The 15,867-nt window shown below is 46.8% G+C and overlaps 1 protein-coding gene across 3 annotated transcripts in view; it reads right to left on the reverse strand.

Annotated features, from left to right (window-relative positions):
• Nucleotides 1-15,867, reverse strand: part of LOC123774997 (bromodomain-containing protein 8) — a 341,469-nt gene that overhangs the window by 266,342 nt on the left and 59,260 nt on the right. For all 3 annotated transcript variants that reach the window (XM_045769702.2, XM_045769701.2, XM_045769703.2), the window contains exon 3: nt 6,029-6,222. In XM_045769702.2, the coding sequence (XP_045625658.1) occupies nt 6,029-6,222 (194 nt within the window). The remainder of the gene's footprint in view (nt 1-6,028; nt 6,223-15,867) is intronic.

Below are 15,867 nucleotides of genomic sequence, written 5' to 3' on the forward strand. Positions count from 1 at the left end.
AGTGGTCTCCTCAACCACAATGGAAACCATCCGCTTTGTAATGATCCAATGGAGGTGAAAGTCCCGGTCCACAGAAGGGAGGAGGAAGGAAGGAATGACGAACTCCACCAAAGGCCTTGAGAAACTACTCGAAAAATGCAGAAATCATGAGCCCAGGAGTCAGCAAACTGGGCAAGTGGCCCTCCTCCTCCACCCCACCCTGTTAATTGGGACGACCTGTAAAAGGTCCAGTGAGAACCACAAACTGTTATGTTTTTCTGTGAAGCACAAAAGCCATGTCGATAAACAGAAGAGGAACCAAGAGTGGAAGGCACATCCAGAACCCAGAATCCAGTCACCAATGGCCTACCCAAACCAGCAGCAGGTGAAGCCCCAGCCCTACCCAACCACCTCCAGAAATGATGAAAAGAACCCTGAGTACATAATGAGTTGGCATAAAGATGCCACAGAAGACAAGAACAGTGTAAAAATTTGCTCTGGAAAGAGGAAAGGAAAAAAGGGGAGGAGGACATAAGGGCCAAGGATCAAGCTAAATCTAAGGATTGGAATATAACTACCTGTGAAACACAAAACACTCAGAGTAGAATGCAGCAGCCACCTCCCAGAGCATGGGGGTGAATACAACTTAGGCAAAGGCCACTGACGCCGCCAGAGCCAGCAACAAGGGACCAGCAACCTACCCCGAGCTGAGTGTACCAGCGTCCTCATGGAGCCAGTCAGAAAAAGCTTCATAATGGCAAGAAAATGGATGACTGAAGCCAAGTGTGAGCATGCCCACAAATCATCTACCATGAGAGCTGCAGACAACAAATAGAGGAAACTGGGCATGAAGTTGCATGAATGCTACATCCAAGGAAAGAACAGTAGCAAACAGGTAGCACAATGTGACCAAAAAACCAGCGTAATGAAATGCCATTTTCTGGGTGAGACCCGGAGGCTCCCTGGAGCTATACCGGGCTGATGTGTATATATTAGACCGTGGTAATAGTCAATCGAAGGAGTTCTAAGCCTACTGGGAACCAGAGCCAGAACCTGGCCCCCGCAAGAAAGGCATGAGGAGCAATGACCTAAAGACACCCCCATGTAATTGAATCCAATCTTTGTCTGCCATCTACCAGGTCAAGCACGCAGAAAGGTAGGAATTTCAAAACAAACTACTGCTGGTCAAAAATTGCAAACCGAAAGCCGAACTAGCAAACAGAACATTCCCTCTGAAGCGAATGCCACACCACTGCGAACTCCTGCACGGTGCTGTGAGCCCGATGGAGGGACAGACCCCACTGACTCTGGCCAGCCTGGTGAGCACTGGTCACAAAACCCCAGCTGAGAGATGAGGCATCCGTGAACACATCGAGCGAGGGCTCGGGGAAGCGTTAGGGCATAGAACCCCGAAAAAAAACCTCAGAGAAAACCAGCGACCCAGCAGCCGACGCAAGACTCCTGGGATTTGAACACAGCATAAATGAGAGCGGCGGACAAGACGCCCCCGAAGAAACCAGAGCATCCGCTGAAGCCAGATCCAACCCGACGGGTAAACCAACACGGCCAAGATCAGGCTCCCGCACTGCTGCCCAAACATCCGACGTGTGACCCGGGTGCCCTCCAAAAACAGTCGTAAGCGGGACCGCAGCCAGAACAACGCCGCCAGAGTGAGAGACAAGGAAGCAGTCCTAGAATCCCACACAAGACCCAGCCCAGTCTGAACCTGAGAGGGAACCAAATGGGACTTCTTCCAGCACACCAAGACGAGTGGATAAGAAACTCTTCCAGTACACCCGAACCTGACGAGCTGGTAAGAAACTCTTCCAGTACACCCGAACCCGGCGAGCTGGTAAGGAACCAAATCCCTGGCGAGGAGACATGCAGATTGGCTGGGAGCCCACACCAGCCAATCATCGAGGTAAGCCAGAACTCAATCGGGTCACCACGACCCGGTTAAGGCAGCACGCGTGAGGACAGGTGAGGTGCCAGATACAAACTGGAAGAAAGGCAATGAAAGCGGTAAGTCTGTCACTCCACAACAAAACCGAGCCAGTCCCTGAACACCGGATGAATTGGGACATGCTAATACGCGTCCTAGAGGTCCAGACACGCCATCCAGGCACCCGGCGCCAAAAGCAGCCGGACCCGAGACAGAGTGGTCATCTGAAAGGAGGATCAAAAGATTCAGGGGATCAGACAGGACAAGGCCAGTATGAATCGCAGATCTGCCCAGTCCCGAAACGAAAACAGGCAGGAAACCCACTCCAGGACGACCTGACAGAGCGCAGGGAAAGAGGCCCACCCTGCAAGCCCCAATGCCCCCGAAGAAGAAGGAAAGCAGCAACACTACAGCAGGTCAGAGGAAATAACCCGAATTCCCGCGAATCTTGGGACCAGGCGAGAAACAGCGTGAGCCTCCCCCCTACTGCCCCGCCAACAGGGCGAACCGTGAAAATAGCCGATGACCTCTACGAGAACCTGACTGACGTTCAGAGCGATCAAGCCAACGACTCCGTATGAGAGCCAGGCCCCGAAACTGGCATTATTGGCTTACAACGACCGAAAGAACCCCGAGACCTAGCGCGACCCTTCCGGGCAGGACCTCCACGCCCCCCCCCCCCAAGAACCTACAAGTCCGATATACGCAGTCAACAAGATGAAGCCACCTGCAGAAAATGCACCACCGCAGACTCTGCAAACAGCAACGGACAAAAAGGGGATGAAAACCTAAAAGCCAGAGCCCTAGACGATACCAAAAAATGGACGAGCACCGCCTGTCAGCACGCAATGCGAGAAACAAAGAACAGACACTGCCTCCCTCAGAAATGGCGCATATAACTTCACCAAGGCAGCTGGTGCCCGAGCTGCCGAAGCAACCTTCAAACTCGCACAGGCGAGGTGGGACTCAGAGGTCTCCTACATTGGACCATTGAGCCCCAATGGGGGTTTCCAGGGGCCCTTAGGCTGACTGCTAAGGGAAGCCCAGGCGAGGTACTGCTAACCGGTTATCCCAGAGCTACCAAGCAAACAACTAAAAGGTGAACCCCTGCGACATGTGCAAGCACAGGGACCTAGTGGAGGGCCACCAAAATCCTACAAGTGGTCCTACTGCCACACCAGACAGACCAAAGCAATAACAAAAGAAAACCCCCGCAAAAGCACAACGTCTCCAGGTGAACAGAACTGGTCGCTATGTGTATATCAGACAGCTTAGCTGCACAGTACCTCATGCCCCAGCCAGCAACGAAACTACCTCCTACCTAAGGGCAAACAGGAGTAGGAACCTCCCCAGTGAACCCCCAAGGGCGGGCAATCACCGAGCAGCGATAGAACCACACGGAGGTAGCTGCTCCTGAACGGCTCATGGATGATAACCCTGAGGCCACAAAGGCAGTACTTACAGGACACCCAGGAAAGGTAGCCCTAGGTGCATGCAGCCCCAGTACTATTGTGTTACTTCTAGCTCACACGCCACCAAAACAGAGCGACAACACCGCTCTGCAGCACTGTGCAAAGAGTGGAGCCAGAGCGATCGACCGTCACCAACACAACAGCCTTTGAACTAAGGAGAGTTGCCAGCGTGGAGGTCTGGGATCCCCCCATCCCACTCCCGGGGAGGGGGGTTGTGCAGACGGATGCGTGGCGGTTGTGGTGACGTCATGTTATTTCCATGTTTTTGATTGGGGAGTTCTGTTTGCTAGTTCGGCTTTCTGTTTGCAATTTTTAACCAGCAGCAGTTTGTTTTGAAATTCCTACCTTTCTGGGTGCCTGACCTGGTAGATGGCAGACAAAGACTGCTTCCAATTACACGAGGGTGTCTTTAGGCCATTGCTCCTCGTGCCTCTTTGAGGGGGCCAGGTTCTGGCGCTGGTCCCCGGTAGGCTTAGAATTCCTTCAATTGACTGTTGCCACAGTCTAATATATACACATCAGCCCGGTATAGCTCCAGGGAGCCGAAGGGGCTCTCCACAGAAAAGAAACCACCCAAAAACACCTGCAAAACATTTGAAACCTTACACCATTCAAGTGTGCAGAATAGCAAATATCGTGCCAAGCCCCAAGGGTAAAAGAGAGAGGATTGTCCAATAGCCAGGAAGATTCTGGAACCTTGTATTGTAGCCAGTATGGTGAGGAAGACCCAGATTTGAAAGAGGAAAGGTACATCAGAAAGGCAAAATCTTGGTAACAGAGTAGGTACTTACAAAGATCTGCCCATGCAACTAAAGAGGGGGGTGCCACAGAAAGACCAGAATCATACAAGGAGGGTGAGTAAGAAAACCACTCCCATGAAGCAAAATGCCCTCATCGGAAGGGCAAGTAGGGTCTAGGAGAACCCAAGGACCCCTATTGGACTCCCCGCCCCAGAAGCCAAACATGCAGGCTCCGGGGCAGAACTGGAGTCCATGCCCACCACCAGAGACAGAAAAGTGGAGTACAGGGGAGAGCTATTGGGAAAAAGGGGTTGGCTGGAAGTAAGAAAACCTTAAAACCTCAGCAAGACTAGACAGTTCAACTGCCTCCATGCCTAAAGTGGAAGGAGCTACCCCCATAGAAAACTGAGTCACACCCAGAGATAAATCCCACCCCGACTCAGAAACACTCAGACATTTTGGAGTCAGAAGCAGGGAGGGAGGGATGGAAGCTGGGCATACCACACCCAAAAAGGAAGAGGAAGCACAGATAGAACCAAAGTGGGATTCTCCAACACTTCCAATTCCAGATTCCTAGAAACAAAATGGACCAACTCCTGGGGCATCCAACTGAGTACAAAACCACAAACACTGAAGGTAGGCAAACCAAACCCATAAGGTGGCAGCTGCCTGATAAGCTTGTAATTCACTAGGAAGGTCTGAGAAAAGAGCCACACAGGAGGAACAAACTCCACAGGACTCAGGATCGTAGGTGTCGCCGACCCAACAGGCAGCATGGCGGAGGAAGAAAGAATGGTCAGCACATGGATGGTGAACAGCCCTCAAACTTGCACAGTGAGAGCAGCTTTGGAGGGGAATATTCATAAGCCACACTGAAACCCACAGGGAGTTACCAGGGCCCAAATCACTGAGGATGCTCACCTGGAATTACACAAGTAGACCAACGCGGGCTAGTTAACACTGTTGAGAAGGGTGACCTTGGTGTGTCATGTAACACAAGCTCACCAACCCTAGTGCACCCTATCCAGCCAAAATGTTCACCAAAACCAAAGTTCAAGACTGAAGAGTCAAAATTCCCTGACTTTTGGTCCAGCCTGTAATGAGTGAACTCCCAAACCACACCAAAGAAGAGAACTCTGTCAGTGCAGGGGCAGTGCTAGAGAGCACACAGGCAAGGTAGCCCTGAGCTAATGCAGCTTCAAGCACCCTATGAGTCTGGTTCACACGCACACAACACAAGCCGGACAGAAAATACACTCGTCATGCCAAATTAAATAAAGAATAATATCCACAGCTGCTTGATGGCCTGGGAGTCTTAAGGTGGATAACCAGAGGTATCTATATAACAGAACTAACTTGGAAGGCTGGAGGAGGCCTGGAGCTCCAGCCCTCATTATTTATGGGGGTTGGGGGTGTTAGTGCTAACATTAGTGCTCGCACCAGTTTCCAGAAATTTAATAATTTGTTTACAGTGTTTCGAGAGTTTGCTTGGCAGTTTCAAGGTTTCAGTTCTTTCAAATGCAGCAGTGATCTATATTGGTTCACTGACTTTCTGAATGGTTTCCTGGTGGGGAGTCACCTGACCTTTAGACCTTTGTGAGGGGGGCCAGGTTCTAGCTCTGGTCCCCAATGGGCCAAACTAAACTCCACAGCTGATGTGACCTAATAGTTGGGAGCCACCTCAGTGAGATGGCTTCAGGGAGCCACAAGGGGCTCTTCCAGAAATGCATCACTATAAAATTCAGGCAATTTCTTAAATTAAGAACAAGAGATTTGAAATATTAAAACACGCAACTGCAATGAAAGTTGGATAGATCCTACACTCTAAGTATTAACGTTTTACCTTAAAGTAATTTATATATCTGAGCAAATAACAAAACTCAAATGTAACCAACGTTTGCTAAGCATTTTCGTGACAATCTCTCCGGGAGTTTCATTTCCGCCATCTCCACGTTCTCTCTTCCTTTTAGGTGTATCAACACGTTCCAGCAGCTTTGCATACTGTAAGGCACAGTTCTTTGTAGAGTACCAATCAGGTGGTCGGCTTGTTTCATTTGTTAACATCTTTATATTTCGTCTCACAGCAACCCTGACAAAGATAAAATATTGAAAATTTAATAAATAAATAAAAAAGTTTTTATGAAATATATACTGTACAGTAAAACTGGAATGTAAATGGAAACTAATTTTTTAAGTACAATAGTTAGGAATCATATGACAATAACTTAGAATAAACTTCTTAGACTTTCAACCTAAGTGTGTATTGAGAGAGATTTGTCCAGAAACCTAACCAAACCATTCCCATAGTCTTGAAATGTTTTCCTCAATGAACACTACTACATGATATTGTGGTTGTGTTTTTCACTGTTCCGTCATACCTATTAGGTACTGCAATGGGTTCTTGTCCTAGGGTCTCAGAAGAAACTTAGGATGCGTCTACATGATCTCTACACCTCTTATTTGTTGTAAATTCAAAGATTTCTTAACAGATTTATCTACAAGCTTAACCTAATCTTTCTCTATAGTTATAAAGTCTTTTCTTCCATGAAAACAAGACAACAGCATACTATGATAGCCCAAAGCAAGGCACACAATATGACCCAAGATGCTCTCACGATAGCCCAAAATAGTCAAACATTGCCTTATGTACAATTGTACATATTAACAATTTACCATTCTGATGAGGTTGAAACATTTGATCTCAATTTATAATAAACCAGCATTGAATGTAATGAAACACCACTTTCTGGGTGAGACCCGGAGGCTCCCTGGAGCTTATCCAGGCTGATATGGATATATAAGACTTTGGTATCAATCAGTGTGAATGGAGTTCTTAGGCCTACCAGGGACCACAAGCCAGAACCTGGCCCTCATCAGAGGCACAAGGAGCAATGGCCTATAGAAATGCACATGTGATTTGGAGCACTCTATATCTGCCATCGACCGAATCAGGCACCCAGAAAAATGAGCATCCCAAAATAAACCCCTATTCTGGTTGAAACTACTACTCAAATGTCAAACGAGTGGACAGAACTCCCCAAAGAAAAACAAACAAATGAGCATGACGTCACCACGTGCCACACCGCCGTCTTCGCAGCTCCCCACTCCTCAAGAGGGAGAAGGGGGAAGCCCCAGACCCCTCAAGCCGGCTACCCACACCCCAGTTCTGAAGCTGGATGTCAAAAACACACGCAAAAACCGACGACCGGAGGGAGGGATTCCGGGGAGCTTCCGGGTCTCACCCTGAAAATGGTATTTCATTACATTCAACGCTGGTTTTCTGGGGGAAGCCCCTTTGGCTCCCCGGAGCTACTTACCAAAAGATGAAAACAAGAGGGACTTACCCGGGAGGCGGTCGGCACTCGCCCCTCAACGTGAAGCTGAGGCAACTGGCTGCAATCGCCAACCCAAAGCGACACAGACCCGACTATGCACGTTCACATTCGGGACACCTCCCCTCCCCCCGAACGTGAATAGCCAGGAAGCCAGGAGAGCCAAACTCCGAGAACTCAGCAGACGAGTCACCTGAAGCAACCAGCCACAAAGAACCAAGGACCGCATCGAACCCCCCTCGGTTCAGGCAATGAAATACCGGGGAACAGTCCAAATCGAGCCGGAACATCGAATCTGCGGGGCAACCCGAACCCTCCGAAGCGAACTCCTGCACCGTGCTGTGGGCCTGACAGAGGGACGGACCCCACTGCCCCTGGCCGGCCTGGTCAGTAGCAAGCAAGTCCTCAGCCACCAATGCAGCCGAAAGGGAGGGAACCTGCACGTGAAGCTGAACCATGTAAACATCCCGCTGAAGAGCAGGAGCAAACAAACATGCATTGAGATGCTCGAATTCGCCCCCCCCCCCCTCTCTTCCCCAAGGTAAACCTGGACTACCGCCAACGCCTCGGGTCACTCAGGCATGTGAGATACAGCAGAAAGTATTCCAGGCATCCAACGAAAACACAGGGCAGTCCGCTAGCTTTGGGCTAAATAATATCAGTTACATATATATTTTGACATTTTTAGGCGATGCTGTGGTCACAAGCTGAACAGCAGTGCTGTGAGCTCATGCTGCGTGCACCAGCCTTGGTTGATCACTCAATACTGAGGCTCTCACACCAGGGAATGTTACCCACAATTTTATTTTTAATGGCTTCTGTTTACGAGAGCCCTGAGGAAGTTGATGTGAACCCCATGTAGCTGTGGAACTTTTAAATCTTATGTGGTACTCCCAACCATACATAGCTGTGGTGTACAGTTCCGTGATAGTTACTCAATCCAGCTATAGATGTATTGCACAGTTTAAGAGTTAATGTAATTGTGGTAAACTGATTGTTGACTGTGAGTGACAGCGGGTTTAAAGTAACTAATTGATTGTTGACTGAGTGACAGAGTGATTTAATGTAAATTGGTTGAGTTTTAATTAATTCATGTTGATTTAATGTCTTTTTGACACTGTTGAAGTGTCCAGCTTTGTTTTCAGAAAACAGAATGGGAGATGCCAAGATCACGCCGACACGAAGATGTCCATGTCCGAGAGTCCGTACGTCTGGCAGATCCAATGAAACAAGCTGACAATGACCAGCCAATCCGTGAACAGAGGAATGAACTGAGACAGGCCGTTCACCAGGACGTTCGACACCCTGGACATGAAACGCACAGGTAGCCAAACCCTGATGTAATGACCGCTTTACCCTGTTGTAATATCCGCGGCCTCTATTGTAATAACCCAATGTTCCCCAGTATTAATCCTGTTATCTTGTGATCTCTCATAATCATACTATACGCTCTGTTGTAATTCTCCGTCTCTCTTCACTCAATACCCCAGCTTAACACTGTTACAGTCCAGCATGACCCCTCACTGGACTGCCCCGTATGTAAGAGGAAATATTAAATGAGGAAGATACCCCAAGGACAAGGGTTATTAGTTAAAAAAAAATAACAAAACACATTTGCACTGCCACCACCTTCCCGACCAACCATACCTGAATGTGTCAATCACCGATCCCCCAGGAAGGCAAGGAATCAGTAACCATGGGACTCCGGGTAATATGAATTTCAGTAATAAATTTTGGAAAATTAGTTTGTGTAATTTACGTTACTAATTTAAATCCAAGGGCAACTTTAGTATCGATTAATTGTAGGAGAACCTGGGGGCTTCCAATACAACACCTAAAAATGACAAAGTAACAAAATATATCAAAGGGGAGTTAAGTGAATACCACTGGACAAGCTATACAATTTATTTTATGAAACATGTAAATTAAGACAATTTGAACACATAACCTATTCTATTCCCCTAGAGGCACAATGGATATTTATTGAGGGCACGAAACTCAAGTGCTACTATACCTTAAATACCCGCACTACGGCCACGATGTTGATGGCTGCCCTCAGCCCCTAGGATACGGGCTTGCGGCCCTTTTCCAACTACACTCCCAAGACACACTGATGAAATTTTGTTTTACCAACTTATTGCTGGGAAGGATTACTCCTCCCACCATCTAATACAGCCCCAGGGCTCCACCCATTATTTTGGCAATGGCCAACCATTTAACACGTAGGCCTGAGGTCTGGCTCTCTAGGGCCAATAAGGACTTGGCCCTTATCTCAGGCCAATCACCTTCACTGATCTGCCGTGGAAAGCTACATGAATTCCTGAAGATTGAGTCAGCTCTCCTCAGCTATGAGAAGGGAGACAAGGCACCTCTATGGAGCCCCAGTGCACCTGCGAGCAATGTTTACCAAACTGATAAATTATGTTCAAGGATGTCTCCTCTAAGATAAAGAGTAGGGACATTTGACTCTGCCTCGTATGGGGAAGGGACCGCTGCTGAGAGGGAAAGAGAGGGAATGAGAGGGAAAGAGAGGGAATGAGAGGGGGAAGTTGAGTGGGAGAAGCCAAGGTATCCAAGACCACCCTCAGGTCAACCTCTTGACCCTGACAAATGGGCGACAGGGGAGGGGAAAGAGGAGGAGACGAATGACGGCCAAGGGGAGGGGAGAAGGAAGGAGGGGAGAGAGAGAAGGAAAGGAGGGGAGAAGGAGAAGGAAAGGAGGGGAGAAGGAGAGGAAAAGGAGGGGAGAAGGGAGAACTAATGATCTGAGCCCCAGATCATTACAACTCCCCCTCCTCGGAAATTAAGAAATTTGTGTGTAAAGAAAGTTACACACACTTTTCTTATCCAGAAATCCTGCCCCACCCTAACCATTAACTCCAAAAACAAAATTTTTAACCCACACTATATTAAACCAATGCCTCAAAACAAAAGAAATTATCTAATCCTAACTAATGCCATACAATACTCCAACAACAATAATGGCACCCCCAAAAGGTGTGCCCCAGCATGTATTTATACCTATCAACACAACAGTAATAATACATAAAACATAAGGACAGAGACCGTCCCTATAATCCTGACTGTCCAACTTGGATGCAGCCCCGTACCCTTCCAACTACCTGGAAGACAAAACATCCTATACCTGTCTTGATATAGTAACAAATAACTGGAGAAATCCAAACCTAACAATTACTAACTAGCTAAAATCAGCTGATAGCCTTCAGCTATCCCAGTATTCCACCTGGAATAAAGATCAAACACATCACACAAAACATTAAAAAAAATCAATGTCATTAAAAAATTAACAAAATTATAAAATTATATCAGAATAGAGGAACACTACCTCTCAGGGACCTAGTGTTCCACAACACACCTGTGGCAACTGTCCACCACAGCGCATCCCAATCTTAAAATCTAAAGAAAATACACAAAAATATTTTTATTATTATTAAAAAAATTCAATGTCCACAGACATGTCCCTTAACCAACAACAACACAATGGATATAAGTCCCTCAAACTCCTAATATCCCAGAGTTCATATTCAAGTCCACAACAACAGCGGGTGAACACATTTGTCAGACTGTGTACCACACCCTTATTGTTCAGTAAACCACAAAAAATAAAATTAAAAAAAAAAAATATGTATAACTATCAGTATCTAGGATCTAGAAAAATCTAGATAAAGTTCCCCACTGATCAACGTTTCTAGAGATCCTACTAGATGGTTCTCAAACCAGTTCACTCATACAACTTATCTAGAGACAGGGTCATTTTCTAATGTTCACTTTCTAGATTTATTTCTCTATTTCACTAGTTCTAGTTTTCAACAATTAATACTGTTCCAGAGAATTTTCCGAAGGTATACAGGTGTTTACCATCAGAAGGAAAATTAAAAGTTGAACTGTTCCGAGTTACCACAGTTTACTATATTAATAGCGTATATTTTAATATTAAACTTTTCTATAAATATTTTCTCTCGTTCGTTCCTGTTGACATTTCGTTGCTGTAGATTCCGGTGACTACCTCATGTTGCTTGAAGATCCTGGTCGTCTGGAAGTTCCATTTCCGGCCTCGGCCAACTGCGGACAGTACAGGGGGTCTCGTACTACCCGCACCTGACTTGAGTGACAGCTGACAGCTGGCGGCTGTCAGCTTAGGTGGACCTCGCTAACAGGAACCCGGGTTCACCTCTTCTTATCGCTCCCCAAACAGTCTTGATGGATTGTTGTTAACCATGGCTGCCACAGTAGAGCACAGCTTCGACGTGTCACGATGTCTCTCGTTGGTAGTGAGGTTTGAGTGGCGTTGAAGAGGATGGCATGGTGACAGGACAGGTGGGCCCTGCCTCAGCTCCTGGGCGACGTCATCTACCGGCGTTTACTTGTTATCCCGGTACTACTGGGCCGGTACACCTTCCGTGCAACCCCTCGTGCAGCTGAGCTTGGGCCGAGGTACACGATTGTACCTCATCTGGCGATTCCGCAAGCACTCTGTAGGGGTAGTGCTGTTCGTACCTGAGACCACCGCGTTGCATCTTGGTTTCCACAGACGACGCAACCGCAGGTTTTGATAGAGCTGACAAGTCCTTGCAATTAGCGTTCTTCTTCGTAGACCACTCGTCTTCCACTTCCGGTTTTCCCGCAGTCTTGACTACGCGGCTGGTGGGCTTGGTTGGTGACCTTGAGACAGCTAGCCCACGGTTGTGATGGTGACTGGACTCTGCTCCGTGAAGACAGCATGGCTGGACTGGGACAACCTCGTTAGTGACGTGAGGTGTTGGCCGGGTGACTACTCTTCCGGATAACAAATTGACGAGTTACCGGGTACAAGGGGGAGGACTTTATGTAACGTGCCTCAGACCCCGATCTTATCAGCAAGGTGGGTCATCCCCAGACCTGCTGATCTCGATCCTTGGTTCACGTGTGACTGGGAGGCTGGAACTGGTGTACCATCAGACCTGAGAAAGGCAGACAACAACAAATGGCAGAAGCATGGATATTACTCTGAGGTATAGGAAGTTGGAAACCCCAGAGCAAGGCAAGTATGCTACCTGAGTCATGTACATCAGTAAATACACACCAGTGCCTCTACAGGATAATTCTAAGATTGTTACTAAACCTGACTAAGGGAGCTCACTAACAATTTACTGTACAGCTCGCGACCTTGTTACCATAGGGTGACAAGATTGAACTTGACTACTGATGAGGTCTGACAGAAGGTCATCCTCATCATCTGACTCAGCACTTGGATCATTAGACAGGTCAGGAATTAGACTTGCTGAAGGCAGCTCTAGTTCCTCCCTCGCGTGATAATTTATTAATGTGAATCGTTCTCTCAACTTGGTCTTCAAAAATACCTTTAATAACAAAATTAACCGGACCTTTTCTTTCAATTACTCGGTAAGGGCCCCGCCATCTAGGTGCAAGTTTCCTACTCTGATTGGCAGGAGCCGCCTCATTAACTCTCAACACAAGACCCCCGACTTTCAACTCAAGAGGTCGCACCTTTTTGTCATAATGCTAAGCATAGCGGTCGCGTGCTGTCTTGGAAGCCCTAGCTGCAATTCTCCATGCATTTTTCATCTTATTTAAAACTTCTGATGGGTAATCCTCCCCATATACAATATTATGTCTGTTAAGCAGACCTGATGGGAAATTACATGAATGCCCTGTGAACAGCAAAAGGGGTTGGGTGTTAATGGATCGATGGATGGCAGTGTTCAGAGCCAACTGGACATAGGGGAGTTGTTCGTCCCACGAATTGGCATCATGCTCTGCAAGAATTGCAAGCATATCTTTAACTGACCGGTTCGTCCGTTCTGTCATGCCGTTAGCCTGAGGGTGATAAGCCGTCGTGAATGCTGAAGTGGTTTCTATAATTTTACATACTTCTCTAAAAATATGCCCATTAAATTCCTGACCTCGGTCAGAAACTAACACTTTAGGGGGACCAAATACAGTGACAAACCTATCTAAGAACGCCTTTGCAACAGTTCGTGAATCTTCCTGAGGCAATGCAATCAGTGTGGTGTACCTGGACAGGTGGTCTACCAACACCAATACGTAACGGTTTCCTGAATGACTGTGATGCAGATCAATCAGATCAGCCCCCACCCGATCTAAAGGTTCCAAAATTTCTGGGAATTCTTGCAATGGAGCTTTTACCTTAAGGGTACCTTTCCTCCTTTGACAATGACCACAGGAGTTAACGAAGTTAATGACCTCTGTTAACATACCGGGGAAGAAAAAGAGTGACTTGGCTTTCATGTGAGTTTTAAAAATCCCCGGATGACCCGCAATCTTAGACGAATGTGCGAGTTTCAACGCCGACTTCTTCAACACCTCTGGGATAACCAACTGAAAAACTGCACGATCCTTCTGTCCCTTTACATAAAATAAGACTCCATCCTTCATTTCAAAATCATGAATTGCTAAATTACGTTTCTTCGACGGATATTTTCCTCCCTCCAAATGTTCAATAATTTCCTTCCACCTTGGTACGTTCATCTGGAATTCTCGCATTTTCTCACTGGAAATATTTTCAATATTAAGATTTACATTGATAGTAGCAATGTTTCTACTCAAAGTGTCTGGTACAACATGTGATGGACCAGACTTGTAAAGTATTTGGAATGAGTGAGCAGCTAGTTCATGAGACCAACGTGACATGCGAGGGCACTTAGTTCTTTTCTTAAAAATATGAGTCAACGCCCTGTGATCTGTATAAATGACAGTGTCGTTGGAAAAGATACGGTTCAAAGTACCTGACACTTTCTACCACAGCCAAAGCCTCCCTATCCGTTGCAGAATAGCAGACCTCCGGACCCTTAACCTTCCTGCTGAAATATGCCACTGGGTGAGGAAGATTGTCATTATCACGTTGCATTAAGCACCCACCAATAGCTATGCCACTGGCGTCAGTGTGTACTTTCCACTCCTTATCAAAATCCGGTACTGCCAAGACCGGGGTGGTAATGAGTTGACTTTTTAATTTTGCATAAGCGTTATCATGCTCAGGTTTCCAAACGAATTTAACATTTTTCTTAGTGAGCTCAGTTAAAGGTGCTGTTGTACTTGCAAAACCCTCAATGTGGCGACGGAAATATCCGGCTGCCCCCAGAAACCTTCGAACATCCTTTGCTGTCTTAGGTGTAGGCATGTCAGCAATGGCACGACAGGAGTCGGGGTCAGGTCGGATACCATCTGTGCTCACCTGGAATCCCAGAAACTTGAATTTCTGAGATGCCAGAGTGCACTTACTCACGTTAAGTTTGAACCCCGCCTTATCTAACAGTGCCAACGTCTCAGTCAAATCTTGTAAGTGCTCATCAAACGTCCTGGAGTAGATAACCACATCATCCAGGTACGCTAACGAGTGCCTCCCCAAGACTGGACTGAGGATATAATTAATTGCCCTCTGAAATGATGAAGGCGCTGTCTTTAACCCAAAAGGCATCCGCTTGAATTGATAAGTATGAACCCCATCAGAGAAGGCGGTCTTCTCTCTAGCTTTCTCAGCGACTGGGATGGCCCAATACGCAGATTTCGCATCCAGAGTGAAAAAGTATTTGGCGGCCCCAAACTGATCTATTATTTCTTGTATCCGTGGCAAAGGATACACATCACCTTTAGTAATTTCGTTTATCTTTCGGTAGTCAACACAAAACCTATAACTACCATCCGGTTTACGTACCAACACTACTGGCAACAACCATGGTGATGTACTAGGCTCTATCACATCCTGTCTCAACATTTTCTGACACTCATCCCTAATTACTTCCTTCGCCCGTTCCGGAAGCCTCCATTGACGGGTGTAAATAGGAGGATGATCACCTGTAGGAATAACATGCTCGATCCTATCCAGAAGCCCAATTTGATCGTCTTCTGTTGCAAACAGTCTAGGGAATTTACGTAAAACCCCTCTCAAAAGTTTCCTATCTGACTGTTGCACATGTTGCAAATCCAGAGCCGAGATTAACTTATCAACTTCTTGAATATTACTACTTTTCCCTGTCTCGGTCTTGTGTTTACCCTGTGTACTACTTGGTGTAACATTCAGCGCACTACATTGTGCTGTGGTGGCTGGCATCTCCTGGCTTTGATACTGAAAAATTCCTGTATTTTCTACAATTGTAGCCTGAGACACCCTATCACCTGCCCTGAAACGATAGGTTTTGTGCGAGAGATTGACAACTGGAATAAGGGCACCTTTATCAAGCACTGTAATTACCTAAGTGTAGTTACAGGATGAGAGCTACGCTCGTGGTGTCCCGTCTTCCCAGCACTCTTTGTCATATAACGCTTTGAAACTACTGACGGTCTTGGCCTCCACCACCTTCTCACTTAACTTGTTCCAACCGTCTACCACTCTATTTGCGAAGGTGAATTTTCTTATATTT

Source organism: Procambarus clarkii, chromosome 92 (genome assembly GCF_040958095.1).
Source record: "Procambarus clarkii isolate CNS0578487 chromosome 92, FALCON_Pclarkii_2.0, whole genome shotgun sequence".
In the NCBI taxonomy this organism is placed as follows: domain Eukaryota; kingdom Metazoa; phylum Arthropoda; class Malacostraca; order Decapoda; family Cambaridae; genus Procambarus; species Procambarus clarkii.